At 43.6% G+C, this 27,817-nt stretch overlaps 1 protein-coding gene across 3 annotated transcripts in view; it reads right to left on the bottom strand.

The window, feature by feature from the left end:
• The window catches only part of FAM184B (family with sequence similarity 184 member B), a 101,901-nt gene extending 75,283 nt beyond the window's left edge, over positions 1-26,618 (bottom strand). Inside the window, exon 1 of one of the 3 annotated variants that reach the window (XM_045508702.2) lies at positions 25,947-26,618. In XM_045508702.2, coding sequence (XP_045364658.1) covers positions 25,947-26,093 — 147 coding nt within the window. In that variant the 5' untranslated portion in view covers positions 26,094-26,618. The remainder of the gene's footprint in view (positions 1-25,946) is intronic. The other 2 variants (XM_045508700.2, XM_010973018.3) reach the window with 2 other exon arrangements.
• Between the last annotated feature and the right edge of the window lie 1,199 nt (positions 26,619-27,817).

Below are 27,817 nucleotides of genomic sequence, written 5' to 3'. Positions count from 1 at the left end.
GGAAAAAGGAAGATAGAAGAGGTCAGAAAACAAGAACCCTCAACAGAAATGTTTAAATGTCGAATTGTTAGTACAATGTATATATTCAGCATTTGGTGCCTTGAACACAGTAAGCTTAAATAAGCAAGACTGATTACCTTAAAAAAGTCAAAAGAAGCCTAAAAATCACCTGTATCTCCACTGGTACAAAGAAATAGTCTTGCTAACTAACATCCTGGTGTGTTTCCTCCCAGGTTGCTTTCATACGTGTATTTATTTTCATAACTATGATCATGGCATGTAATCAATTTCATTTCCTTACTTTTATGCTTACCATTATGAGTGGTTTTTTCTTCATAAACATCATGCTAAATGTGGACATAAAATTCCACCATATATCTCTCTTATATATTATTGCTATATACACCTATTGTTGGAAATTTAAGTCATTTTCTATGTTTTCTTATAAATAATGGTGCTTAGAATTAAGATTTCCATTAAACCTTTTTTTCATAATTTGGATTTTCCCCTTAGGAGGAATTCTCAGAAGTGGAATTTGAGGATGGAAGGGTAGGAACATTTTTAAGAGTTATCACACACACACAGGCAAGCTCTTTTGGAGAAGACTGGGACCATTTCATACCGCCGTCAGCCCAAGCAGCGTCTGCATCACCACACCCTCACTATTGTTGTGTGTTTTCTCTTCTGTAATCTTTACAAGTTTGCTGGCAAAAACCGTTGATTTCCTTCCTGTGGTCCTGTTTTATTCCATGAACCTTGATTCCCAGAGATGCCGGTAAGACATTACAAACAAGTGTCACAGAGGTGTGAAAAGCAGGCTAACTCACTTTATAAATGTTCATAGCAGCAGTTTTATTCTTTCAGTTCATCATGCTTCATCTCATATTTTTAATGCAGGATTTCTCAGCCTCGGCACTGTTAACATCGCAGCATCCCTGGCTTTGACCCACCAGAAGCCAGTAGCTCCCCTGTACTCCATTGGGACAAGCAAAAGTGGCTCCAGACATTGCCAAATATCCCCAGGGTGGGAGGAATAGCCCCTAACTGAGAGCCCAACATCCCCTGGGAAGAAAATAGCCCCCGACTAATGAAAAACACAGAGCTCTGTTAGCCCAGGTTTCCACTGCAAGGTCAAACTTTAATCACTGTTTAGTGTCTCAGACCCGGTAGAGTCTACCTAACACCCTCTTATGTCTTCTTCCTTGCAGCAAAACCCGAATTTCATTCAGCTGTTCCTCTCCTATGGGCTCGGGAGTGAATTATGGCAAATTATGCCTGGTCTAAGCCCAGCCTCACAGTCTTGTTTCCTTTATCAATGACTGGCTTTGGTTTGGGCGTGGAACTCAGTCTTGGCCAAGGGGACCCAAGGAGACACCTGAAGACTTCTGGGAAAGATCTCCTTACAAATACAAAGAAGCACAAAGGAGAAAATGCCTTTCTTCCTCAGAAGATGTTGTCACGTCTCTGTGTGTTGCCTGGAACCGTGGCAGCCCCCATGGAATTCTGAGAGGAAAAAGCATTGATATGCAGAGAACAAGGAAGATGGCAAACACTTGGCCTGTGGTGACATCCTGAGACACTGAATTACCAGCCACCAGCCAGGAAGAGAGTTCTCCTGTTATGTGAGATAACACATCTCTAACTCTTAAACTACTTTTAAATGTTGTGTCTCTCACTACTGCATCCTAACTGGCTTTCTGGGAGCCCCAAGCACGATCCCTAAGAGACATCGTAAAATCAGGTCCTCCCTGGGCCAATTTTGACGTCCACATTTGAGAGATGGGCAGCCTGTGGCCACAAGGGCCACCTCCAAGGAGAGATGTGGTTCCAGGGAGGTCCAGCCCGTTGGGGAAGTTGCTCAGCCAAGGGGCAGGGAGCCTGGAGAGCTGATTCTGACCCTAAAGAAACAGACTAGCAGGTCCAGAAAGGTAGAGGTGTGGTGGGATAGAAGCTGTTCCCCTTGAGGGCCAGAAGCAGGTGACTTTCAAGGCCACCCTGGAGAGTAACAGAAGTTCTGAAAACACAATGACTGGCTCTGTTTACACTGACTCAGAGTGGGCAGGATTGAGCCTGGAGGTCCCCAGTACCAGTAACTGGGGGGAAGGGAAAGAGGCAGGGGCTGATGGAACCAGTGCCAATGTACCTTGCAAGGAGGAGAGTATTACAGGACAAGAGAAAGAACAAGGGTTTTGGAATTGGAGCTTCAAGAGAGATTTGGAACCCACATCCGGCATGGGTGGACGGGTGAGTAAATGGATAGGAAGGCGAGGAGAGGGCAGATGGTGCACAGCGAGGAAGTGGTGAAGAGGATGGATGTAGAGGGATGGGAGGGTGGGTGAGTCAGTGACTGGGACACGTGAATGGAGGGGCAATGGGTAACTAGATAGATGAACAAATGAATAATAACAACTCTTTGGGTTTTTGCTTTGCTTATAGAGAACCAGATTCTTAAAGTGGGAAGGAACCTCTGGAGATCTCAGCACTTAAAACATTCCCATTTTAAGTGTGGCTCCATTTCTCTGGCATCCCCAAAATGAGACCTCAGGAGGATGCCCAGGGTACCCCAACAGTTTATGACAATGGTACAAAAATAAAAAGAAATAAAGGTACTTTCTACAAGTCAGGCATGTAAATGAGAATTGCAAATGAATTCCCAAGCTGACCTATGATTCCACTCATCAATCAAACATCATCACTGCAAAAAAGCTTTGGCAGGTACGATACTGAATCTGAGACGGCTGCACTTGTTCAAATTAAAAGAACGGTAAAGATGAAAGCAATGCACGTCTCTTCCATTGGCAGGCAATGTGCCTGACTCCTGCGTTCCTCTCTTAACCTCAGCGATGTGTCCTTGAAGGTAGCAGCTAATACCAATTTGCTTGTTTGTCCTTCAGTGAGCAAAACTGAAATGTCCTTTCAACTTTGGTAGCTGGGCTTTTGGTGCAGTTTCCTCTCACATCTGTTTGACCCCTGCCCTGACGTTATGTCGTTCCCTAACCCGCCCCATTGGGGTCCCTCCCGTGGGTTCCACTGAACCCCACACCGGCTGCCAGTACCTCCTCCGTGACATCACACCCACCAGAATCCCTCTCCTACTTTATCAGGAGCCCATCGCATTATTTGCAGCCCAGTTCCTCACACAAAAAGGAGGTCAAAAATGTTTTAGGAATGAATGAATCAGCTTGAAATGTTAAGATCAAGTTTTATTAAAATAGGGTTTTAAAACTGCTCTGTAGGTATATTTTACTCAGATACAAAATTTTATAATGTATTTAAATGGAACACAGCATTATTTTAAAGATGAGGCAATTCTCCCACTTGCTAAAATCCGCTCTCTTGCTGTCAAAAATTTCTACAGTCAAGTAATTCAGAGAGGGCTATTAGCCGCTGGGACTGGCTGCTGAGAGAGGCTATTGGCTATCACTCTGGAGGCCTTAAAAATTGGCTAGGATTAAAATATGGGATTCAGTACCTTTCCCAATTCTAAAAAATAGCCAAGTGAAAAAGGTTAAGGAAGGAACTGTTTACAACAGCAGCAAATACACACACACACACACACAGAGGAACAAATGTAAGAATGTGTAGAGTTTAGATATAGAAAACTTTAAAGCTGTGAGACATGAAAGAGTCAGTGAGAAGACCTACAGTTTTTGAACAGGGACACTTAACCCTGTAATATGTAAATTCTCTCTAAATTAATGCATACACACAAGCAATCCCTATGAAAACATCAACAGGACTTTGGGTGGAGCTGGACATGATGATTCTAACATCAATACAGAAAAACTGAATAGGTGAAAATCCAGGGATTACTTTGTAAAACAAGCGTAGTAAGAGTGGGCTAGTCCTACCAGATATCAAAGCTTATTATAAAATTAAAATAGGCTGGTTGTAGACATGAAATAGATAGATGATTAGAACAAAAGAGAGAGGCCTGATGGCTAAGTTCATGGTAAAGATGGCCTTTCGAATCCATGGGGAATAGCTGAATAATTCAATAAATGGATAGAGCAATCGGTTAACCATTTGAAAAGGAATAGATTCATAATGATCTCCTCCTCCAAAAGAAAAACCTCACTGGTCACCTTTGGGAGGTGCTAGGGAAACGAGCCATTAATTTTAAGGTAGGTAATCAAAGAAATACTATCAAGCATCTGTTTTGCTTTTCCAGTATGAACTGCACCACCAGACAACCAAATAGGTGACAAGCAGAAGTTTCTCTTTACAGAAGTATTTAAATTATGAAATGAGGATGGAATGAGAGAATCAGGAAGTCATCAACAACCGCTAACATCACAAAACAATCAGGCAGCATGCTCCTCCTGAATGATGTTCACAACACTTCGTATGAAGTTTTCTTACCAAAAAATTGAAACTGAATCTAATGAGTCTTGTAAATATGACCACCAATAAGGAAATACAAGTGGCAGAAGAAACATCAAAAGTGTGCAATCAGCAAAATCCAAACTGTTGGAAACTACAGAACAAATTACCCAGTTTCTTTAACAAGTAAAGGGGGAAGGAGGGTGTGTTTCCGTGTGTGTTTCCATGAAACTATAGATTAAGAGAAACCTAAAACACATTACCAACCAGTTGAACTGCAATATATAAATTCTTATTTGAATCCCGATTTGAAAAGAAAATTGTAAAAAATTTATGAGACAACACTACTGCAAGAAGAAAACATGGATTAAATGTCAACACTGACCAGATATTTTGTGACGTTAAGGATTTACTGTTAATTTTTTTCAATATGATAATGGTATTAAGGGTACGCTATAAAAAGAATACTTATCTTCCAAAGACAGAAATATTTATGGATGAAATACCTCTGAGATTGTTTTAAAGTAATACAGAGGTAGGGGGTAGATACGGATCCAAATGAAGCAAGATTAACAGACATTAGTCATTTCTGAAGCTGGGCAACAGGAGGTGTACTGAGCTGGGCAACTTTTCAGTGTACTGAAAAGTTGTATATTCTTGAAATTTTCATGGCAAAAGTTATATAAAAATAACAATAAATGTCTTACCAGAGAGCATATGATTGGTATGACCAGAATCCTATCAAGAAATCAAGTTGTAAGGAATCCTGGGGAATGTACATCCAAGCTTCCCAGCCTCTGTGGTACATGCCAGAAACAGGGCGGAAATATGTGTGAGCGAAGTGTTCCGCAATGTCCACCGTCAAATTGAGAACTCAAACCCTGACCTCTCTCCTAAAGGACCATTAAAAATACACAACTGCCTTCCTGACACCTTGACTTGGATGCCTCTCAGGACCTCCAAACTCAACGTGCCCAAACCAAAACTAACGATCTCCGCACAACTTACCCTGCCCTGCTACTAACCAGCTGCGTGACCTCAGAGAAGCCTCTTAGCTCCTCTAGTGTCCAATGTGTGAACCCGGGGAATGACTGAGTCATCCCCAGGTCATTGCTAGCTCCAGGAATGGACTGGACTAAAACTTGCCCTGTTTTGTCAGTACTGAGTTAATTATACATTGTATTTTAACGTCACCTTAAAAGGGACTTATCCTATATATTTTTCAAGCAGCACTATTTCATGATAATCTTAGCATCAGTCTAGCCGTCAGTGATCATTTATTCAATATCAGCAACTACAGGATATTTGGCTGAAATTTCAAACAGTCCATAATTGCTTTCAGTATGGGCTCGGCTGCCTCTCTGCAGCCACCACCAAGGAGCTGTCTGTTGCTGTGAAGATGATTTAGATGGTTGGGTTTTGGGGGGGAGGGTGCCAGGCTTTTGTATCTGTTTCAGAAATGTGACAGGTGCAATTTTTTTCCAAGGCAAGAGGAAGAGATGGCTTTGACCTCTAGGGCCTGTTGAAGCATCTGCAGAAGGGTAACTTGTCATTTTTATTGCATAAGTGAGGGGGCTCCCACAGCGAAGCGAAAGGGGTGATAAATAAGATTCCTGGAGGCCGTTAAGTGGCACTTAGTGGGAGGGGGCCCGGGTGACAGCTGTGCGCCACTCAGGAGTCACAATCAGTCGCTCCTCTTCTCCGCGGCACCCTGCACTGCACGTTGGTGGTGGTGCTGGCCTTCATTTCCACTCTGCCCAGCTGTTTTACCTGATTCAAGGTAGTAAAAAAAAAACCCCAAGTAAACCACATTATCAGGCATTGCTAGTTACGTGTGAATTGTCCTTTTAATTTTCAGAGCACTTAGAGTCTTAAAAGGCTTCTGGGAAACTGGGAAGCCTAACCCCTGGTCCTCCTTGAAAACCCTGGTTTACCAGCACCACGCTGTTGCATTTTTGCATAAGAGCCTGCGGGGCTTCCTGGAAGAAAGGCTTTTTCTCCAGGGGACTCTGGGACTTTGTGGACTCCTAAGATAGTAAACTGAAAGCTCTTCAAAGTCAATGTCCAGAGGTTGCTCCAGCCTTGAGTGAACTAGGACCTCGTCCTATGTCATTGGTTCTGTTCTCAACCAATGGGTTGGATGGTACCTCCCCGCCCCCAACCCCCAGGGGAAATATGGTAACATCTTGAGACATTGCCGGTTGTCACAGCTGGGAGAGGGCTCCTGGCATTTAGTGAGTAGAGCGAGGGACGCTGCTAAATGTCCTACAATGCGCAGCACAGCCTCTCACAACCAAGAATGATTCGGCCCCAGGTATCAGCAGTGCCCAGGCTGAGATGACCTGCCCCAGCCTGAGGTAATGTCTGGGCTCCCTCCTGGGCCCTGGTTGACCGTCAGCACAAAGCGAGCTTGGAGTGATCTCTGAGCCCTCAAGTGTTCTCTGACCTAGAAACCTCAGAAACAGGTAGCTTGTGTTCCCCAGAGGAGAGACTATGAGGAAACTGAAAGCATGAGGCTGCCCTCAGGGTCTCACCAGGATGGCTGAAAGCCAGAGGGGAGGGCTGTCTCCGCACCTCCAGGAGAGTGAGCTCGGTGAGGGAAAGGAACATCAGCACCTGGGCAGGGGCAGCAGAGGAGCCCCCCTTCCCAAGGAGGAAGGATGGAGAAGGCACCGGAAGCAGCAGCCAAGAGGCATGAAAAGTCAACACGAAAACAGGTGTCCCATCCGGGACCCACAGGGAAAGAGAGGGCGGAATTTGGTAGGGGTGGTTATCCAGGATCCCTTTTGCAACTAAGTAAACCTTGACTGGACTCCTGGGTGGCCTGGAGATACAAGGAATTTATTTCACTTTCTTTTTGCAGCAACCCTGAGGCAGGTAGGTGGTAGTTGAGGTGGGCACTGTGCCTTCTGGATCAGGACAGGGAGTCCTGGGGGAAGTTCACAGGGTGGTCCAGGCAGTGGTAAGGCTGGAACCAGAGCCAAGTCTCCTGATGCTGTTATGGACTGAATTGTGTCCCCTCCCAAATTCCTATGTTGAAGCCCTACCCCACAAAGTGACTGTATTTGGCGAGAGAATCTTTAAGGAGGTAATTAAGTTCAAGTCATAAGGGTGGGTTTCTAATCTGATAGGACCGGTATCTTATAAGAAAGAGAAGAGACACCAAAGATGCCTGTCTCTTTCCACATGTTCACAGAAGAAAGGCCATGTCAGGATAGAGCGAGAGGGCCCTGTGCTGTCTACAAGCCAAGAAGAGATCTCTCACCAAAAACCAGCACTGTCGGCACCTTGATCTTGAACTTGGAGCCTCCAGAACTGTGAGAAGATAATTCTTGTTGTTTAAGACATCGGGTCTGTGGTATTTTGCTGTGGCAGCCTGAGCTGACTAACACAGAAGCCAACACGTGGCTCTCAGCACCATACTCTCCCAACTCTGGCCCATCACTCTAATGACACCCAGGCCACCAATGACCACTTATAATGACTTTGTTTTAGGCCTCAAGCTGCCTTCCCTTTTTGCGCCAACCTCAGTCAACACTCCCTCTTGAAGGCCTCTTCTCTAAGATGAAACACCACCTTCACCTGGGTCTCCTGGTGCTTCTCAGAAGGCTCTCACTCTCTTGATTATGGGTTAGCAATCCTCAAGGTTTCGTTTTTGACAACATTTTCTTACTCTGCAAATTCTCCCTGGGAAAGCTGCCAAGAGACCTATTTCCATGAGGATCTTGGATTGTATGCTCCAAGCCAATGAGTACGTACCCAGCCTAGAATCAGCTTGTACTAAATATTTGCTGAGTGAATGAGTGAGTAAACAAATAAACAACTATCCCCTATGAGTTGATAATTCCTAAAACTGAATCTCCAGTCATGATATCTTTTCTAAGCTCCAGCCCCACTGTCTTCATCAGGGACTGTCCACAATAACGCTGCATAACAAACTGCCCCCCAAACTCAGTGACATACAACAAGAAGCATTTATTCTCATGGAGGGTGACTGTGGTTGGCCTTGGCTGAGTGGATCTGCCCTGGGTTTCAGGTGTCATATCATCCGGGCTTGGCTCCAGGCTGTGAGCTGGATTCAGGTCTGCTCACAAGTACCAGGCTGCAGAGGCCAATCAGTACATGCTTTTTTCATGGCAGTCGCCAAGGAGAAGCCCACCATCAATGGAAGGAGGACAGAATCTCTGTTCATGGGGTACAGGACAGGAATGAGTGAGTATTTACTGAACAATAATCCAAACATCCATACTAGCACAACTATATATACATCAAGTGTCCTACAAGACATCTCCTCCTCGGATGTCTTAATAAGCTCCTTAAATTCTCCGTGTTGTCGGCTAAGAACCTGGCACTCTGCCAACACCCTCCTTCTGTAGAGTTGAGTTTTCTTGTCATGTCCTATGAGCAGGGGGACAGAAACCCACTCTGACTGCCAGCTCCCCTGAATCCTGAATCATCCACCTTCTGGAACCCCTCACTGCCCTGGCTCACAGAGCTGAACAGCTCTCCCAGGTAGACGTGTGCCTGATTCACCCCTGTGTTTCCTGTGCTTTTCGGACACCATGTCCCTGGCTACTCTCAAAGGGACATTCGTTTCCCAGCTCCCATCTGTTCAGCACAGGCTCCTCCCCTGCCTGCCAACCTCAGCTTCCAAGGGCCCACCACGTCCAGGGCTTCAGCTTGCCTAAGTCACCATGAGGAGACTGGACACTGGACAGTCCTTTCGAGCACTCACCTCCTGCACTGGAAACAAACTTTCTTATACCAGCTCTTTTCTGGGGACAGCACCTCCCGGACTTGGCTATAAGCCATCATTCGTGGACCTGACATTAGGACCCCACAAAGGGGAAAGAGGTCAGCGAACGAGTTACCCATTAACTTTTGCTTTCCTGACAGCCTGGTTTAGATGACATTCAGAGTGTGCATGTGCACGCGCACACACGCACACACACACACACACACACACACACACACACACACAACCGATACTCAGCTCTAATCTCCCTGTTCATATTTATTTAGGCTGTCGCTAGACAATTTGATAGGCTTCCGCAGGACAAATGGGCCCTGCTCCAGGGGCCTGAGGACAGGAATAGCAAGTCTGGACAGACGCACTTTGGCAGCGCCAAGAGGAAGAGCTCCACAAAGATGAATGTCACCGTGTTGCTGGCTCCTGCCCGCTGTATTAATTTCTCCCTTAAAAGAAAGCTGACCCATTTTTTTCCAGCCCACAGCCCTAATGGACTCATATTCAGAGGCCATCCTTCTCCCACATAAAGACCTGTGTTGTATTTAATGATAAGCCTTTTAATGGAATTTGCTATTTCTGGGTCTCTGGGAAAAGATCATTAATGAGCTTGCAAGGGCAAGGAAAAGCAGGTGTTTGAGGGGCATACTTCTCAAGGGCACACTACCTTGGGGGGAAAATGGACAAAAATCAGAAACAGGTTCTTTTTCACTTTCTTAAAAATGGTTTGGCTTAACTGAAAATGTGATTTTGATAAACTGTGTTTTCAAAATATGAAGCTATCACTCCTAACGCTACCCACCCCCCACATCCTATCTGCATGATCCTTACTCTACCCCCAAATGCTTCTGTAATCCTAATCATACCGAAATCATCAGCAGAGTGCAAAACGAGACCAAGACACGTGGGTCAACTAAGCAGGCTCACATCTGTAACTCTTTCAAACCTCTAATTGGCCAATGCCCATTTAAGTGACTGAAGGCAACACGAGGGGAAGGATGGAGCAGAACTGCGGAAGGGAGATGACTCTTTCTTTTACTGCCTGGAGCAAGTCAGCTCTGGCCCCAAACTTGCCTATTTAGTTGGTAAAACTAAAGCCTTGAGGTTAACCAGCGGTGCCCTCCTTCACAAAGCAGTTTATTGTTCATCACATAATTTAACAAGCCCTTCCAAGTCACACCTGCAACTGGAAACAGCCAGTGAGGCACGTGCAATACTTCTCTCAAGGGGGTTCTGCCATTTTAGCAACCCTCTGCATTTCCTGTGATGTGCTGGCACCTAGCGATGTGTTAGCAACCCTTACAGATGGGAGTTTTGCTGGTGCAGCCACCCTTTAATATGTCTCCTACTGGCACCCTCTGTGTCCTGGCATTAATGAAGGTGCTAAAGATGTATAGAAAAGGTATAAGCGAGGTCCTTGTCATCAAGGGTTTGACAGTTCAGAATAATCCAATTCATATTACTGAATATTACTGAGAGCAGGGCACTGTGCTAGAAGCTGTTGGAAGTTCAAACATGAGGAAGGCAAAACAGAGAGTCCTGATGGTCCTAAAGGCTTTCTCATACTGTAGTCCGCAGCATCGCTTGAGCTTGTTTAAAAGGCAAATTCTCCAGCCTCACCCATGATCAACTGAATGAGAAATGATGCAGGTGGACCTCACCATTTGTGTTTAATACTAACATTTGAACAGCACTGGCCTAAAGAGCTTCTAGAGAAGTAGAAGAAATAAGACAGACACACAGTCTCTCTGACACCAGACGAAGCAAGCAGATCCGGGGCCAGGCAATGGACCTGCACCCATCACAGAGACCACAGGCCAACAACCTGCTGCAGCGATTTTAGAATCAGGCTAAAGTCACAGTCACCAATGGAGTCTTTAAAATGCATAATTGCCTGAGCCCCACACAAAGGTTTTAATAAACTGGTCTCAATTTTTGTTAAAAATGCTCCCTAGTTGATTCTGACAACTATTGCAGGGGTCTGAGAAGGAAGAAGCCTTCAGCAATGGTGAAGAGGATACTGTGAAAGTTAGTCAGTGGATTAATTTCCCCCGGCTGCCATAACTAATCACCACAAACATGTGGCTTAAAACAACAGAACTTTATTAATGGTAAAAAAACTTTTAGCTTTTCCTCTATGATCAGGAACAAGACAAGGATGCCCACTCTTGCTACCTTTACTCAACATAGTACTGGAAGTCTTAGCCATTAGCAATTAGGCAGAAAAAAGAAATAAAAGGCCTCCACATCAGAAAGGGAGAAATAAAACTATCACTGTTTGTAGATGATATAATACCACACATAAAAAAACCCTAAAGATGCTACCAAAAAACTGTTAGAACTAATACATAAATTCAGTAAAGTCACAGAATACAAGATCAATATACGGAAATCTGTGGCATTTCTGTGCACTAATAACAAACCAACAGAAAGAGAAATTAAGAAAATGATCCTATTTACAATTGCATCAAAAAGAATAAAATACCTAGGAATAAAGTTAACCATGGAGGTGAAAGACTTGTACAATGAAAACTATAAGAACTGACAAACTGAAGAAGACACAAATAAACGGAAAGATATTCCATGTTCACGGATTGGAAGAATTAATATTGTTACTATCATATCCATACTACCCAAAGCAAACTACAGATTCAATGCAATACCTGTCAAAATTGCTATGATATATTGCACAGAACAATAATAAATAATTCTAAAATTATATGGAAACACAAAAGATCCCAAATAGCAAAATAACATTGAGAAAGAAGAACAAAGCTGGAAGTATCATACTCCTTGATTTAAAACTATACTACAAAACTGTGGTAATCAAAACATATGGTACTGGCACAAAAACAGACACACAGATCAATGGAACAGAATTGAGAGCCCATAAATTAACCTATACATATATGGACAATTAATTTATAATAAAGGAGCAAAGAACAGATAGTGAAGAAAGGACAGTCTCTTCAGTAAATGGTGTTGGGAAAACTGGACAACCACAAGCAAAAGAAGAAACTAGACACTATCTTACACCATACACAATTATGAAGTCAAAATAGATTAAAGCCTTGAATGTAAGACCTGAAACCATAAAATTCCTAGAAGAAAACAGATGGCAACCTCACTGACATGAGTCTTAGTGATGTTTTGTGGCTGTGACTCCAAAGACAAGGGAAACAAAAGCGAAAATAAATAAATGGAACTACATTAAACTAAAAGGCTTCTGCACAGCAAAGGAAACCATTATCAAAATGAAAAGGCAATGAACTGGATGGGAGAAGATATTTGCAAATCATATACCTGATAAGGAATTAATATCCAAAATATACAAAGAACTCATGCAAGTTAACAACAAAAAGACCAACCATCTGATTAAAAAATGGGCAGGGTTAAAAATGGGCAGGGGCTCTGAATAAATATTTTTCCAAAGAAGACATACAGGTGGCCAAGAGGCACATGAAAAGATGTTCAACATCACTAATTACTAGGGAAATGTAAATCAAAATCACAATGAGATATCATCTCACACCTGTTAGAATGGCTATTACTGAAAAGACAAGAAATTAATATTGGTGACGATATGGAGAAAACATGTTGATGGGACTGTAAATTGGTGCGGCTACTATGGAAAACAGTAGGATAGTCCTTGAAAAATTAAGAATAAAACTACTATATGACCCACTTCTGGGTATTTATTCAGAGAACATGAAACCGCTAATCTGAAAAGATATGTGCACACTTATGTTCACTGCAGCATTGTTTACAACAGCCAACATACAGAACAACCTAAGTATCCATCAGTGAATGAATGCGTAAGGATATGGTATACATATACACACAGTGGAATACTACTCGGCCATAAAAAATGAAATCCTGCCATTTGGGACAACATAGATAGACCTGAAGGTAGTATGCTAAGTGAAATAAATCAGATGGAGAAAGACAAACATTTTACAATTCACCCACATATGCAATCTAAAAACACAAAACAAATGAACAAACAAAACAAAACAAAAACAAACTCATAGGCATGGAGAACAGATAAGTGGTTACCAAAGGAGAAGGCGGGTTGGGGAGTGGTGAAATGGGTGAAGGAGGTCAACTTAGGGTGATGGATAGCAGCTACCCTTGTGGCGGTGATCACTTGGTAATGTCCACAGATGTCGAATTACAATGCTGCACACCTGAAACTTAATAAAGGAAAACAGAACTTTGTTTTTTCGCAGTCCTGGAGGTCAGAAGTTCAAGATCAAGGTGACTGCAGGGCCACACTCCCTGCTGTCACTTCCAGCTTTTTGTGGTTCCAGGTGCTGTTTGGCTTGTGGCTGCATTACTCCCACCTCTGCCTCCATCTTCACGTGGCCGTTGCCTCTTCTGTCTCAAAGCCCCCTCTCCTTTCTCTTAAAAGGATACTTGTCATTGGATTTAAGGACCACCCAGAGAATACAAAATAATCTCATTTTAATATGCTTAACTTAATCTGCAGAGAACCCTTTTCCAAATAAGTAGCATTCACAGGTTCCGGGGTTCTGATATCTACTGGAAGGCTATTCCATGGTCGACCAGGGCTACCATCAACTGAAGACAGCATCTGCCAAGTGCACAGTTAGCACAAAGCTGTAAAAGATGGAATAATCTCTTGGACTTGCATTTTAAGATAACCTCTTGGGCAGGCATTTGAGCCTGAAGTTCAAAGGGGAAAGCTATGTGATAGCTGATCAGCATTCAGCAGGCAGGGACATATCTTTTCAGGAGCTCTGTATCCCACATTCTGTCCCAGGAGGCTGGGAACATGATTCCTGGTGATGACATCAAAGAGTCACACGTAGTCTTTCGGCTTCATGTTCTGAAGGTTCCACAGTGAAGAAAAAGACCCTCATGAGACCAGGGACAAGACAGGGAGAATTGCTGGTGTGCCCTGGGTTCCTGCAGACCCCCGAGCTGTGAGAGAGCTGCTTGTCTCTCTAGTGCCTTAAGCAACCGGGGAGCATTTACCAGGTATATTGTCTTACCCTGGAGGCTGAGAATACAGTGAGTAACTTCAAATAGGCCCATTAAACAGTCATAATGTGAACTGACAGCCTGGGCTTGTTATCTCGCCACTGCGGTTGGAAAGTAATTACACCATTGTCTCTGTTAAGTGCTGCGCCCATGGAACTGTTCAAGTGTTCGCATTATAGGAGAAAAGAGTTGTAGTAAATGCCTTTTAAAATATGGCAAGCTTCATAGTTAATAAGTATGGACCTCTGTACATCTTGTCTATTAGATTGTTTTTAACTAATCGATAAATACTCCTCTCTACAGGTCTTTTCCAGTCTAACTGACATTCTTTCTCAGCTGTCTGACTATAATAAAGGTGAGTTCTGCTCATAGAGATCTACCTCCAGGAAATAATCTAGCAAGAGTGCAGTGACAGAATCTCAAGAATGTCCATCACAATACTGATTATAATACTGAGAAACTGGAATCAACCAAAATATCCAGTAATAACCCCCACCTATCACAGGGAGTCTTTCTTGATCCCTCAGATTGTTCAATGTCTTCATACTTCTTGCTTGGATAGCATGTCAAAATTGTATTGCAATTTTTGTATAAAAACAGTAGAAGCTCTTTTAACCAGTCTCCATTCAATCACCATGTGGATAACTTAGTACTCTTCCTCTGGAAAGCCACCACACTTCTGCTCACACTAATCCTCACTTGTTACAACTTTATGCCAGTTGTATTTGCTATTTTAAGTATGTAATTTAACAGCACACTGAGTCAGTTACATATGAATGTAAAGAGTAAGATGTTGTTCCTATGAAAACTGGACTGAATGCTTCGAAAAGACTCAGTAAAGGAAGTTGCTAGAGAAAAAAACCCTGGTATTCAATTAGGTGTGACAGAAGTGAAAAGTTTCAAAAGTTTAGAAGTAGTCTGAATTCCGACTGTTTCACATGTGTTTTAGGTTCTCATTCTCCACTTTAGGGACGCCAAAATGATAACGCATTATGGGCAGGTTAATCTTACATCCCGGTCAGGCTGGGACAGGTCCTGTTTACACCTGTTGTTTCAGTGCCCTCTCTGGTTTGGTTGCCCCCTTTCATTCTCAGAAGTGTCCCAGTTTGAATGATAAATTAAAAGATCACTCTAACTAGGGTCTAGTTTATGCAAGACAAATAAGGTGAAATGTCAATCAGCAAGTCGTCCCAAAGAATTGAAACTGAGCCTCACATGAAAAGATTAGTGAATAAGTGTTCATCCACATGCTTTACACTAGGGGTCCTCAAAATTTTTCTGTAAAGGGCCAACAGTAATTATTTTAGGCTTTAGTTGGTCTCTGTCACAATTATTCAAATCTGACATTTTAGCACGAAAGCTACCCTAGACAACCTCTAAATGAATGTGCATGGCTGTATTCAATAAAACTTTATTTTGGACACTAAATTTGAATTTCATATACTTTTCATGTGTCACCAAATATTGTTCTTATGTTTTTCGAGAACTTAAAAATGTAAAAACCATTCTTGGGTGGAGGGTATAGCTCAGAGGTAGAGTGCATGCTTAGCATGTACAAGGTCCTGAGTTCAATCCCCAGTACCTCCTCTAAAAAATAAAATAAAATAAAAAATTAATTAAAAATACATAAAGAACCCTAATTATCACCCCCCACCCCCCAAAAAAACCAAAACCAAAACCAAAATAAAAACCATCCTTAACTCACAAGCCATACAAAAATGAGCTGTGGGCTGATCTGACTTGGAGCACCATTTGCTAACTCCTGTTATAAGCTAAAAAAAAGGTTATGTATGTGTTAGGGTTTTTCTTTTACAGTTTTCACTTTTCAATTATTGACAATGTTCACATGACATTGAATAGGAGGTCTTCTATTGTATTCACACTTCTTTCTTGAAGTGTAGTTGATTTTCGCTGCTAATTTCAGGTGTACAGCAAAGTGATTTGGTTATACATATACATGCATACATATATATTTTCTTTTCAGATGCTTTTCCATTATATGTTATTACAAGAAATCATTAATTTTTAATGGAGGTACTGGGGATTGAACCCAGGGCCTCATGCATGCTAAGCACGTGCTCTACTACTGAGCTATACCTTCCCCTCTATTCACACTTCTTTCTACTTCTCATGCCTGTAAGGTCCATGAGATAAGATATCTTACATGGCACATGAAGGCACTCAGTAAAAGTTTCTTACATGAAAGAAGTTATGTTATGCAATACTTATAAAATGGAGGACTCACATAACCATTAAAAGTTATACTGGAGAGCTCCAGATTTACTGTGACGGGGAAAAAACCCAGGGGATGCAATAGCTATATATGATAGAACGATTTTTTAAAATACATGTCTGTATTGTACGGGAAACCACAGAGCAGGCTATACCAAAATGTTATTAGTTTTTATATCACTATGGTTATTATAGGTCTGGGGATACTTTGAACTCTTTTTCTTTTTGCTTACCTATATTTTTGATTTTTCTAAAATGGTTATGTTTTCTAGATATAACTGGTCATCAATGTTTTTATTTTATCTCATCATCCTGGTGTCCTGAAGGAATCTGGATTTGACCAAATGGAGGTACCAAGTTTGGTCCAACCCTCTGTCAGAGGTCAGGGGCTGGGAGTGACTCAGTCAGATGTTGGCCCATGAAGGACTAGGGAGAGGTCCACTTATTTGTCAGATATAGCCGGTTCTCCATTGTGCTCAGAAAACTAGAAATTGGAGGCTAGTGCCTCCTGAGTTCTGGCCTTGAGAAAGGTGCCTCCCCACTCTCCCATGAGATGACTGTATGTAGGCTGTGGTTCAAACGTGATATTTTATCCTAGGAGCTGCAGGAGGTCTAGGAAGAGTTTTGTTCATTTAGTCCATCGACAAACACTTGCTGGGCACCGATCACTAACCAGGTGCTGTGCCAAGCACAGGGGTATAAGAGAGAAGAGCACACAGAAATCCCTGCCCTCAAGGAACTTCCTTGGTTGGGAGGGAAGGCGATAAACAGATAAACAGATGGGAAAAACAGAAATAGCAGATGGAACTGAGGGCACCTAGGAGAGGGCTGGGCAGCAGCATGGTCTAGATGAGCAGCGAGGCCCCCTCTTAAGAGACATCTGAGTCAAGCTAGGATCAGGTAGAAGAAACCATGAGGTCAAAGGCTCCAAGTGGCCCCAGCCAGGTACCTCTGAAGGCCTGAAAGAAGGCCAGTGTGGCCAAGGAGATGACATTGAGAAGTGGACAGCAGCCACCTCAAGTGACCATGATAAAGAATTTATCTTAGGTGAACAGATTTGAGTCCGAGTGAAATGAGAAGCCATTGGTAGGTTTGAAACAGAAGAATGGCATGCTTTGGTTTATACTGTATAAGGTAATTCTTGCGGCTGTGAGAGGGGGCAAGAGTGGACCACGAGGAGGCCACAGGAGGGACTGGGGGCCGGAGGTGAAGGTGGCTTGGACTAGGATGGAGGTGGACGTGGAGAATGGAGGAGGCTGGACTTGTTATGTTTACGGGGTAAAGTCATCAGGACTTGCTTTAGAACTGGATTTAAACAGGAGAAAAACCACGGGGAGGGTTTAGCTCAAGTGGTAGAGTGCAAGCTTAGCATGCACAAGGTCCTCGGTTCAGCCACCAGTACCTCCATCGAAAAACTAACGAAATAAATGAAACTAATTATCTTCCCCCTGCAAAAATAAATAAGTAAATAAACAGGAGAAAATTCAATTTGCTTTTGTTTCTTTGTTTTAACATTAACAGATTCATTGAAATAGAATTCTTGAGACCATACAATTCACCCATTTGAAGTATACAGTTCAGTGGCTTTTAGTATATTCAGAGTTGTGTAACTATCACTACAGTGGACTTAAGAATATTCTCATTACTTTAAATAGAAACCCTGCAACCCTTAGTCACTACCCACCCTTGTACTTTGTATCATGTTTTATTTACCCATTCTTCAGTTGATGGACATTTAGTTTAATTTCCACTTTTTTGCTATTATGAATAATGTTGCCCTGAATACTGTGTACATGTTAATTCCTCCTGGGTATATACCTAGGCATGGGAATTGCTGGCTCTTAGGATAACTCTCTGTTTAACTGTTTGAGGACCTGCCAGACTGTTTTCCAAAGCAGCTGCAACACTGCACATTCCCACCAGCAGTGGAGGAGGGTGTGATTCAAATTTAACATCCCCCTGGCTGCTTCGTGGAGAAAAGGACTGGAGCAAGGCTTGGGGGGAAGTGCGGAGACCAGAATGGTTATGCAAAGGTGGAGGCATCTTAGTAGGGTTCAAAGACACCCAATTTAAGGAGTACTTCATCCTCTTTTAAGGCAAAAAGATTTTTGTGAGACAGTCGTCAGTACACCATGAATCACATCGTTAAATTAAAAGATTCCAATGGAGAGGGCTTGCTGAAACAGATCTGCTGTTTTCAGATCTAGAATCCTAAAGCAGACTGGTATGGAATTGTTTAAACATCTGTCCCCACACAAGCTCCTGCAAGCAGGAGGGTATTTTCCGAGAAGCTAAGGGAGTCAGGGGCTGCAATAAAACTTTTGCACCTTCAAGCCATAAAAACACAGGACTCCAGTGGCAGCCGGGGACTCCTGAGGCAGCAAGCATCCCTCCTACTGCCCGGGAACCCTGCCCCGGCCTCTCCGGCCAGAGAAGGGCTGGCTTTGTTCCCAGCGGCTGGTTTTGACAACTGGGTGGCGGTTCTCTCTGCAATTCTTCTAGCTCCGGAACGGAAGGGAAACCAACTTCTATCAAGCTTATGATATGCCCTCCCCCTGGGGTGAGATGCTCCACTTACGTTCCTTAAGTCAGTGAACCCGCACAGCAAATCACCAGGGAAGAGAGAATAACTTACCTCCATTACAGACGAGGCACATTGGCCCCTTTGGACTGAAAAGTCAGAAAAGGTCTCTCTGAGGAGACAGCATTTTAGCTGATACGAGCCCGGCAGGGATCAGGAGGAAGAGCGTGCCAAGGGTAACCCCCAAATTGTCTGTTTGCTCTCCAGGTGGCCTCATGTTTATTCTCTTTTAATTTTCATTTACATGTATTAGTATAAATAAGAGTAAGAAGTGTCTGTTTAGAAATAGATCTTAAATTCATTTAAAAGATAACTTGGAGTAGAAATTATAATTCTTTTTTTTCGAATCTTCTTTAATTTATATATTTTTGGGGGTCATTAGGTTTATTTATTATTTTTTTTAGGGGTACTGGGGATTGAACCCAGGACCTCGTGCATGCTAAGCACATGCTCTACCACTTGAGCTATACCATTCTCCCCATAATTCTTTTTCCTTAATATTTCTGATTTTCTACTCAGGGCCTAATCTCCATAACAGCACCATCCCTGTTCCCTCCCTACACAATCCGCTGTCTCCCCACACATCCAATATGACTGTCTCCACTAATGTATCTTCACAGACCTTGGTAAGGTTCTGGGACACGGGGAGACACAGCTCCCTTGGTCTGATGGTGCTACTATTCTGGAAGTGGTGTCTCTGACCTCCAGAATTTCCAACAGGAGGAAGGAAGGATCTACAGATCGATACCACACCACCACTCAGAGGTCCCCACTGTCAGGTTAAAATGCTTTCCCAAAGGACAGAATTCATTTTTTACTACAACACTTTACCAAATTCCTCAAAATGGAACTCATCCTAAAATCTGTGTGTTGGGTCTTCAGGAAAGTCCAATAAACAAAATCCTTCTTCCCCACTGAACTAACTAAAATACAAGACCAATGCATAAAGCCAAAATATCACATGACTGGTAAGATTCATACTAGAGACTGCGGCTTACGTCCATTGTCACGCTGGACTCTTGATATTTACCCACCCAGTCACAACGCTGGGCCCAGGCAGTTCTCCCCAGGACTGCGCCTCCCCCTGCACAATCGATGGCATGGCCGCAGGGTAGGGTGTGTGCTTCTATGGGCAGGTCACTCCATGAGAAAGGAGGGAGAAAGAGGAAAGAATCCTGCAGACCCTGCTCCTGCCCTCAGCCTCACCAATTACATCCACGTTTCCCCTCACCTGGGGAAGTGTACTAAAGATGGCTGAGGGAGGTTACGGAAACACAGGGATGACCAGGGAAGACGCATCAGTGGCACACACCCTTCACACTGGGTTCTGGAGGTCCTGGTTCTGTCACTACACCCTAATGTGATGTCAGGCAAGAATGCTGACCCTTTCCTGGGTCTTGGATTTTTCTTCTCTCAACTGGAGGTGGTGTTCCTCTCCGTGCCACGCAGAACTGCTGGGCACACAGAGGATAAGGAAGTACGTCAAAGTCTTTGCAAGGAACACAGACACTGGGGAATCACACGGAGCCACGAATGTACAGAAGCTGCAGTCACTTCATTCCTCTGTAGCCCTTATAGGGTCTTCCTAGATCCTGGCAGACATCATCTCAGAAGGGTGACTGAGAGGGTCCCTCGGGGTTGTCTTACTCCTTATACTTCTAGCTTGGCAGCTTCTGTCACTAAGAAGACTGCTCATGGCCTCTTGGGTACTTTTCCTCTAAATGCTCCAGATGAGAGGTGGTCCCACAGGTGTATTGTTGTCATCCTTGTGGGCTGGGTTCCCAAGAGTCAGCCTTCAGTTAGAGGGATGGTTCATGAAGCGGGAACGCGTGCCTTCCCTCTCATTTTCATGTTCTAATATGAAAGGGTCTTTTGCTAAAACTTGTATTTGGTAGCAGACACTCTATCCCTCTTCAAAAGTTGGAACTGGGGAATCTCTGGGTATAAGGGATGTCAACTTTTCTGGGCATGAGGATGTGGAGAGAGCTACAAAAGGAAAAATCGGCTGGAGACTTCTGGGAAGGTGCAAAATAGAGACTGGCTGGACCAGCCTGGGGACAGGGCTGAGCACACTGCCTGATGCTTTCAAGACCAAAGCATCCCACAGGTTTTAAAGGATTTGGAACCTCCTGTTCTCCCAATTAACCCCTCTGTGCCCACTCTACTGTTCAAACCTTTAGTTGTTTTGTTTGTTTGTTTGTTTAATATTTAGTTGTTCAAAACCGGTGGTTCTCAACCCTGTGTGAATGCTAGCGCTCTTGGGGGGCTTTGAGAAAATAGCAGTGCCTGTCACTTCTCTCCCCTCCTTCTAAGATGACCACCAGGGACTTGTATGCTTTTTGTTTGTTTGTTTTTAACTTTTCTTTAGAAATAATTTCAGACACAGGGAAAAAAACTGCCAGCAAAAGAACAGTTCAAAGAGCATCACATACTCCTTACTCAGGTTCACTTAGTCTTAACAGTTTGTTCCATTTGTTTTATCCTTTGCTCTGTTTCTATTTTCCCTTTCCTCTATTTTATTTAAAAGGTAAAATTCTCTGAGAATAGGACATCACATTCACTTCCTTAAAAGTAAGACACAGTTCGAGGTACATTTCCTCAAAATGAGAGTATTTGCCCACATAGCCACAGGATACATGTCAACCCCAGTAAATCTAACATTGATACAAATACTTTTATTTTCTCTGTCATCTATTCAGTTTGTCAACTGACCCAACCATCTCCTTGTAGCATGTTTCCGTCCGGGATAGAATCCAGGCTAGGATCAGGCACTGCATTTAGCTGTCTTCTCACTGGTGTGGTCATAAAAGCTCTCCAGGTGATTTTAATGTGCCTCTTGGATTTGGGACCACTGTGTAAGTCAATATTTACTACATCAACTCTTCGTGAGTGTTTACCAGGTGCAAACGATTGTGAATAAATGAAGAAGCTTATTACTTTACAGGACATACTATATACAAACAAACTGTAGTATCAGATGGATAAGTATGATAAATGAAATATAAACCAAATCTTTAGGAGGAAACTTTAATTAAATTTAACAAGCCTACTGAAGGTCTACTATGTGCCAGGCATTGTATGAACTTCTATAAAAACAGATTAATAAGAAAAACATAATGCACACATGATTAATAATTAATGAATACATGATTAATTACAAGAGTGAGGTTTTTCTTGGGGGAAGTGAGACTTAAAAGACAAGTAGGATTCAATTTTTAGAGATAAAGACATTTCACAAGAGCAAAAATATGAATATGAGTGCATAGCAAGGCAAGGAAAGGACTGCACGTCACAAAGGATTTGAGAACTGGGTGCATGGGGTTGTACTAGATCTTCCCGGAAAAGTAGGCTGGAAAATGCAAGATGGTACAGCCATTTTTGGAAAATAGTTTGGTAGTTTCTTAAAAAGTCAAACATAAACTTACCATACAACCCAACAATTCCATTCCATAGGTATTTTTTTCAAGAGTAACAAAAATTTGTGTGCATGAATGTAATATTCATAGCAGCATTACTCATAAGAGTCCCAAAGTGGAAACAATCCAAATGCCTATTAACTGGTGAATGGATAATCAGAAAATGGCATAGCTGCACAATGGGGTACTCTGAGTAATAAAAGGGAGTGAATGAATGGTATATGCTCCAACAATTGATGAACCTCAAAAACATTATGCTAAGATTTAGCAACTAAGTGAAAAAAGCCAGATGGAAATACCACATGTTGTATCATTTCACTGATATGAAATGTCTGGAAAAGACAACTTTATAGAGACAGAAAGTAGATTAATGGTTGCCTGGCATTAGCGTGGGAACAGGGACTGACTATAAATGGATACAAAGGATGGTGACAGAAATGTCCTAAAACTGATTATGGTTATGGTGCAACAAATCTGTAAAGTTACTAAAAAATGTAGAATTGTATGTACACTTAGATGAATTTTATACTATGTAAATTATATTTCAAGACAACTATAAAAATTAAGACATGATCAAAATCAGACAGAAAGGAAATAAGAACAGCAATCGTAGAAATCAAAAAGGTAGTTCTAAAACTAAACAGGTGCAAAAGGCTCTGGACTGGACAAATTATTTAGAGGATTGGCAAATAGGAAGACAGGATTAAGGATTTCACCAGGATACAACAGAGACAAAAAAAATTTAATACCATTTCAGAATATGGATGGAGAGGCTTCATCCAGAAAAGTGAATGGAGGCAATGGCAGAGAAACAATATTTGAAGAGAAAGCAATAATTTTCCAGAATTAAAGAGAGCACAGCATCTTCAATAGAAAGTACACTCATAACTAGAGAGTTCTAGTGAAACTGCTAAACACCAAAATAAACACACACAGATCTTAAATGTGATCAAGAGAAAAGGCAGGTTACCTACAAAGGAATGAAAATTTGATTGGCAGTAGGATTTTTACCAGCAGCAATTACTACCAGAAGATAGTAAGGCCCTATCATCATTGTGCTATGGGAAAAGAACTGTTCACCAGAACATTCTATCCAAATAAGTGACCATCCAACGATGAGAGCAAAATAAAGACATTTTCAAACATACAAAGAAGTCTTTCCCCCAGCAAGACCACTACAGAAAGAACTATTAAAGGATGAACTTCAACTAGGACAAAAGTGAACCCCAAAAGACTTTAGATTCAAGAAAAAAAGTAGCAAGTAGAATTGGTGAAACGTTAGTACATTTAATTAATGCGACTATAAAAACGATTTTTAAATGTAAGAAAGTAAAAAGCAAGACGACAATGACAAGATGGGAAAGGGGAGGGCTGTTACATGGGGAGAGTACGCAGAGCTCTTTTGTAGGAAGAAAGAATTCCATGATGATTTTGTTAGAAAAATTATGGTTAAATATGTATGTGGAAACATAAAAGACCATTCTGAGAAGGAAAGGAATAATGCCTGAAGCCCTCAAACCAGCAGTGGAAAAGGAGGAAATGTATATCAGTTAACTAATCCAAGAGGAGGCAGGGATGGAGAAAAAGGAAGAATAAAAAATGATAGAAAATGAAAAGCACAAAATATTACAGAAGAATAAGCCCCAATATATTAGTAATCACAATAAATGCACATGGGTTAAGTTTACCTATCAGAGATACAACTAAAATAAAGCTTATAGAATGATTAAGTATACATAAAGAGATGAAAAATAGGACATACAAACAGTAGCCAAAAGAAAGGAGGCATATTAATATCAATATTAAAAATGTCTAATTTAAGCAATGAGCATGAAAAATGGTAAAGAGAGTCACTACATAATAAGAAGCAAGCGTGATTTCTAGTGCAGAATATACTTTGAGAAACACTCACTACCTACTATGTGCTAGGGATCGTGGCTGCTTTCTTCACTGCCATATCTTCAGTGCTTGGCACACAGTGTGCCATAAATATTAATGGGCAGAATGATGAACATTACCACATTACATTAAAATGATCTGTTGATGCATTTGTCATATCACAAGGGCAGGGGGCCCTGTCTTACTCAGTTTCATGCCCTCAATATTGAGCACAGTGCCGGGCACACAGTAGGGACTCCATAAATTCAAACTGAGTTCAAGGTTCATCTCTTTCATAAAAATCTCTCCTAACTGTTCTTACTCATAATGGTTTATTGTTTGTTTCTACTTTTACAGTACTCTCAAATTGAAATACCCAATTTGACTGATTATATAGCAGGGACTTTGAGTTTTCTCTCCAACCTTGTTTCTCCAAAAATATTTTAGGTTCTTTGAAAACAGAGAGGATGCCTTATACTGTGCCCAGCACTGCAAATCAATACTTTTTTGGAGTCAATATCACCATTCAGATGAATGTAGGCTAGATCAGCGGTGCCAGCAGCACATGCCAAGGCCTCCAAGGAGTATCTTCATTTCTCTTTTTCCACCCTTGACTAAAGAGATGGCTGTTAGGATAAAGGTTCATATGCAAAAAATGTGGAGAAGTGAATGGGAGGGGTGGGGGAAGGCCGCTAGTGTCCAATTCCAAGCCTCTGTGCTCTCTTCCTTCTGGCAAAACAGTCAGGAAGGAAAATGCCTGTAATCCCATAAAAATGTGGGTGTGGGGAAGTGGGAGGGAGAGAGGAAAGAGAGCAAGTCCCATAACAGAACCTGGACCCGACCTTCCACTAGCAGGCATTCTAGCAGGAGTTTATTATGAGATCCGCAGGAAACCCCAAGGCAAAGAGCTAAATCCAGACACCCGGGACCGAGTATAGAAGACAGAGAGGGACGTTGTTTTCCATCTACACACAAGGCACAAGAGGGGAACCCACCACAAGAAGCTCCTAATTGGCAGGCTTCGGGAGATGGTAGGAGTTAACAAAGGGCAGGGTGGTATCTTCCTGTTGGTCTTCAGAAGGAGGACAACACAGTCCCCGAGGTTCAGTCAGGGCCCTGGGATGAGGTAGGGCGAGGGGCTGGCTGACCCCCCCCCCCCCAAGGTCCTTTGTAATCCCGTAATTAAATGGTGAATCGTTCACTTCCTCATTTATGCTCGCTCCCGCACACGTCTAAACCCAATTTGATAGTAAGTCCCCTGGGCTGCCTTCCAGGTTGAGTACGGCGCCACGCAAGCTGCTGGTACTCAACAAATGACTCAAATATTTATTGAATGAAGGATTAAGTGTATCAAGTGTTTAAATAGCCCACATGACCTCCTCCCCGCCTGTAAAGTACGGCGATGAATGAAATCACAACATTCCAGGCACGATCACTTGAACAGAGCCGGCAAAGAAAAACACCCCACCCCCCCCCACTCCAGCACTGATTCAACTCGATTCACATTCGCATCTTGGAAGTACAGACCTCCTGCTCAGCTTGCAAGCTGTAGGAGTTTCCTTGGCAAGAATTCTCTCTCAGCTGCCTCACGGTGGTGCCTCCAGAAGGTCACCAAGATTTAGGACCGCTTCCCTTCCGGGTTGGTCTCTGAGCCAAAGTTTCAGCTCGAATTCGGTCTGGGCTTCCCCTGGACGCGCCCACACTCCCTCCTCGGCCTGGGGCGCCCCGGGCGCGCAGCTCGCCGGCCCGCAGCGCCTCACCTTACCTTGGTGAGCTGGGCGATCTTCTTGCACATTTTCACGTGCATCTCGGGATCACAGTCCATTCTCCAGCCAGTGCCGCCACGGGCATCGGCTTTGGAGCCCGGGCAAGTCCCGGGCGCGTGAATTTTGCCGTTGAGGGTAGAAGCCATCGCTGAAATGCGTCTGGATTAAAGGGCTCCGCTCGTATTCTCGCAGCCAACGGCGTACACGTGCTTGCGCGCGCGGGCGTGTGAGCGTGTGAGCGTGTGCGCTTTCTCTGGAGAGGCTGGCACTGCAGTCCTGCCGCCCGCACCGCCCCGTGGCCCGGGCTTCCTCGGGGTGTCCGCCTCTCGGCCGCCGGCGATCCCACCCTTCGTCCTCCCGCGCTCGCTCGCTCCCTGGCTCTGCGGGCACCCGCACCCTGCGGCGAGGCGCGCAGGACCGGCACCCGCCGCTTGTGATTCGCGCGCAGCCCCGGGGCCCGTGCGGGTTTAGCTCGCCTGCAATAAGCTCCCGCGACGAGGAGCCGCTGGCCTTGGGGAGGTTTGCGCTGGCTGGCCGCGGCGCTCTGGGACACGTGGGTGGCGCTGGGCTCTAGACTCGGTGGCGACGGACCCCGCCCGTGGTGGCCATCCCAAGCCACGGAGGAAAAAGTGCCGGCCTCAGCCTCGGGCAGCCGGGGCGCTTGGTCTGCGGAGGGGACCCTGGAGACGTGCTGTGGGCGAACGGTTGGCGAGGGACCAGGCACCTTAACGGGTGCCCTCAGCCAGCGGCTCCCGAGCCTCAGAGCGCTGTGCAGAGGGCGGGATGCCGAGAGAGGGGCGGGGAGGTGAAAGAGAGTCTTGGGGACGCGAGGAGGTGCGGGGACCCGGGCGTGCGATTTGGGCTCCTGCTTGGGCTGCGGATAGGACCCCCCCTTCCCCCATCTTGAGGAGGAGCCCGGACGCTGCGGGAGAATTAGCGGAGATTACCAAAGGGAAGGAGCCTAGGGGGCTGCGGAGCTGTTGGTGACCGAAATCAGGGACGAGAAAGAGCAGAATGTGTGTGAGGGAATGTGTAGCGTGGGAATACTCGCATATTTAGAGTATTTTCTGCAGAGAAAAGGTCAAACGGGTAGAGAGGATGGTGGCAGTTGTGGGAAAAGAGGAAGCCAAGAGGAATGGAGGAGTAACTGAGTAATAGATGGAACTGAAAGGCTAGGTAAACCGATCCCAGTGAAAGTGAAGTGACTCATCCACACACTAGGCCACCGGCCGACTGGAGCCAGAATCCTGTCGAGTCTGGGTTACGAGCTGGTGTCTTTTTTAGTTTGTTTGGCGAGTCGAGGGGTTAGCGGGCCAAATTTCTTTGTGGCTTGCTTCCTCTGGGTTCAAACAGTGGACTTTGGGGAAAGTGACAACACCCTGATCAGAATTTCCTTAAGTGTGAATAATAGCGTCAAAATTATAAGCCATTTGCATGGTTAATATATTCCATATTACAAACTGCTTTATATCAAGAGTTTTAATAATCTTGATAAATAAAATAAGCAAACTTCAAAGGGTCTCAGAAACCACAGTCCCATCCCTCAATCCTGCAGGTAATAATTCCCATTTTTACAGATGAGGAAATAGACACAGAAAAGTTGTACCAAGTAAGGCAATTAAAAGTAGCAGAGTTGTGTCTGAAACTGAGATATTCCTATTCTAACTTCCTTACTTTTGCCCCAGTACATTACACTATTTAGGCATGGCCAACCTGGGTTTTTGTTCCTACTTTATCCTCTTAGGTTACCTCTCCAGGACAACCACCCCCTCCTTCAACTCAGTTAGAAAACAGAATGCCTGAATCAGAAGGCACTGCCAGGAGGTTGATGTAGACTCTTGGTTCTATCCTAGATTCCCTGAGTCAACAT

This window comes from Camelus bactrianus, chromosome 2 (genome assembly GCF_048773025.1).
Source record: "Camelus bactrianus isolate YW-2024 breed Bactrian camel chromosome 2, ASM4877302v1, whole genome shotgun sequence".
NCBI lineage: Eukaryota > Metazoa > Chordata > Mammalia > Artiodactyla > Camelidae > Camelus > Camelus bactrianus.
Note: the sequence above shows the minus strand (reverse complement) of the source record. Positions and strands in the feature narration are given on the sequence as shown.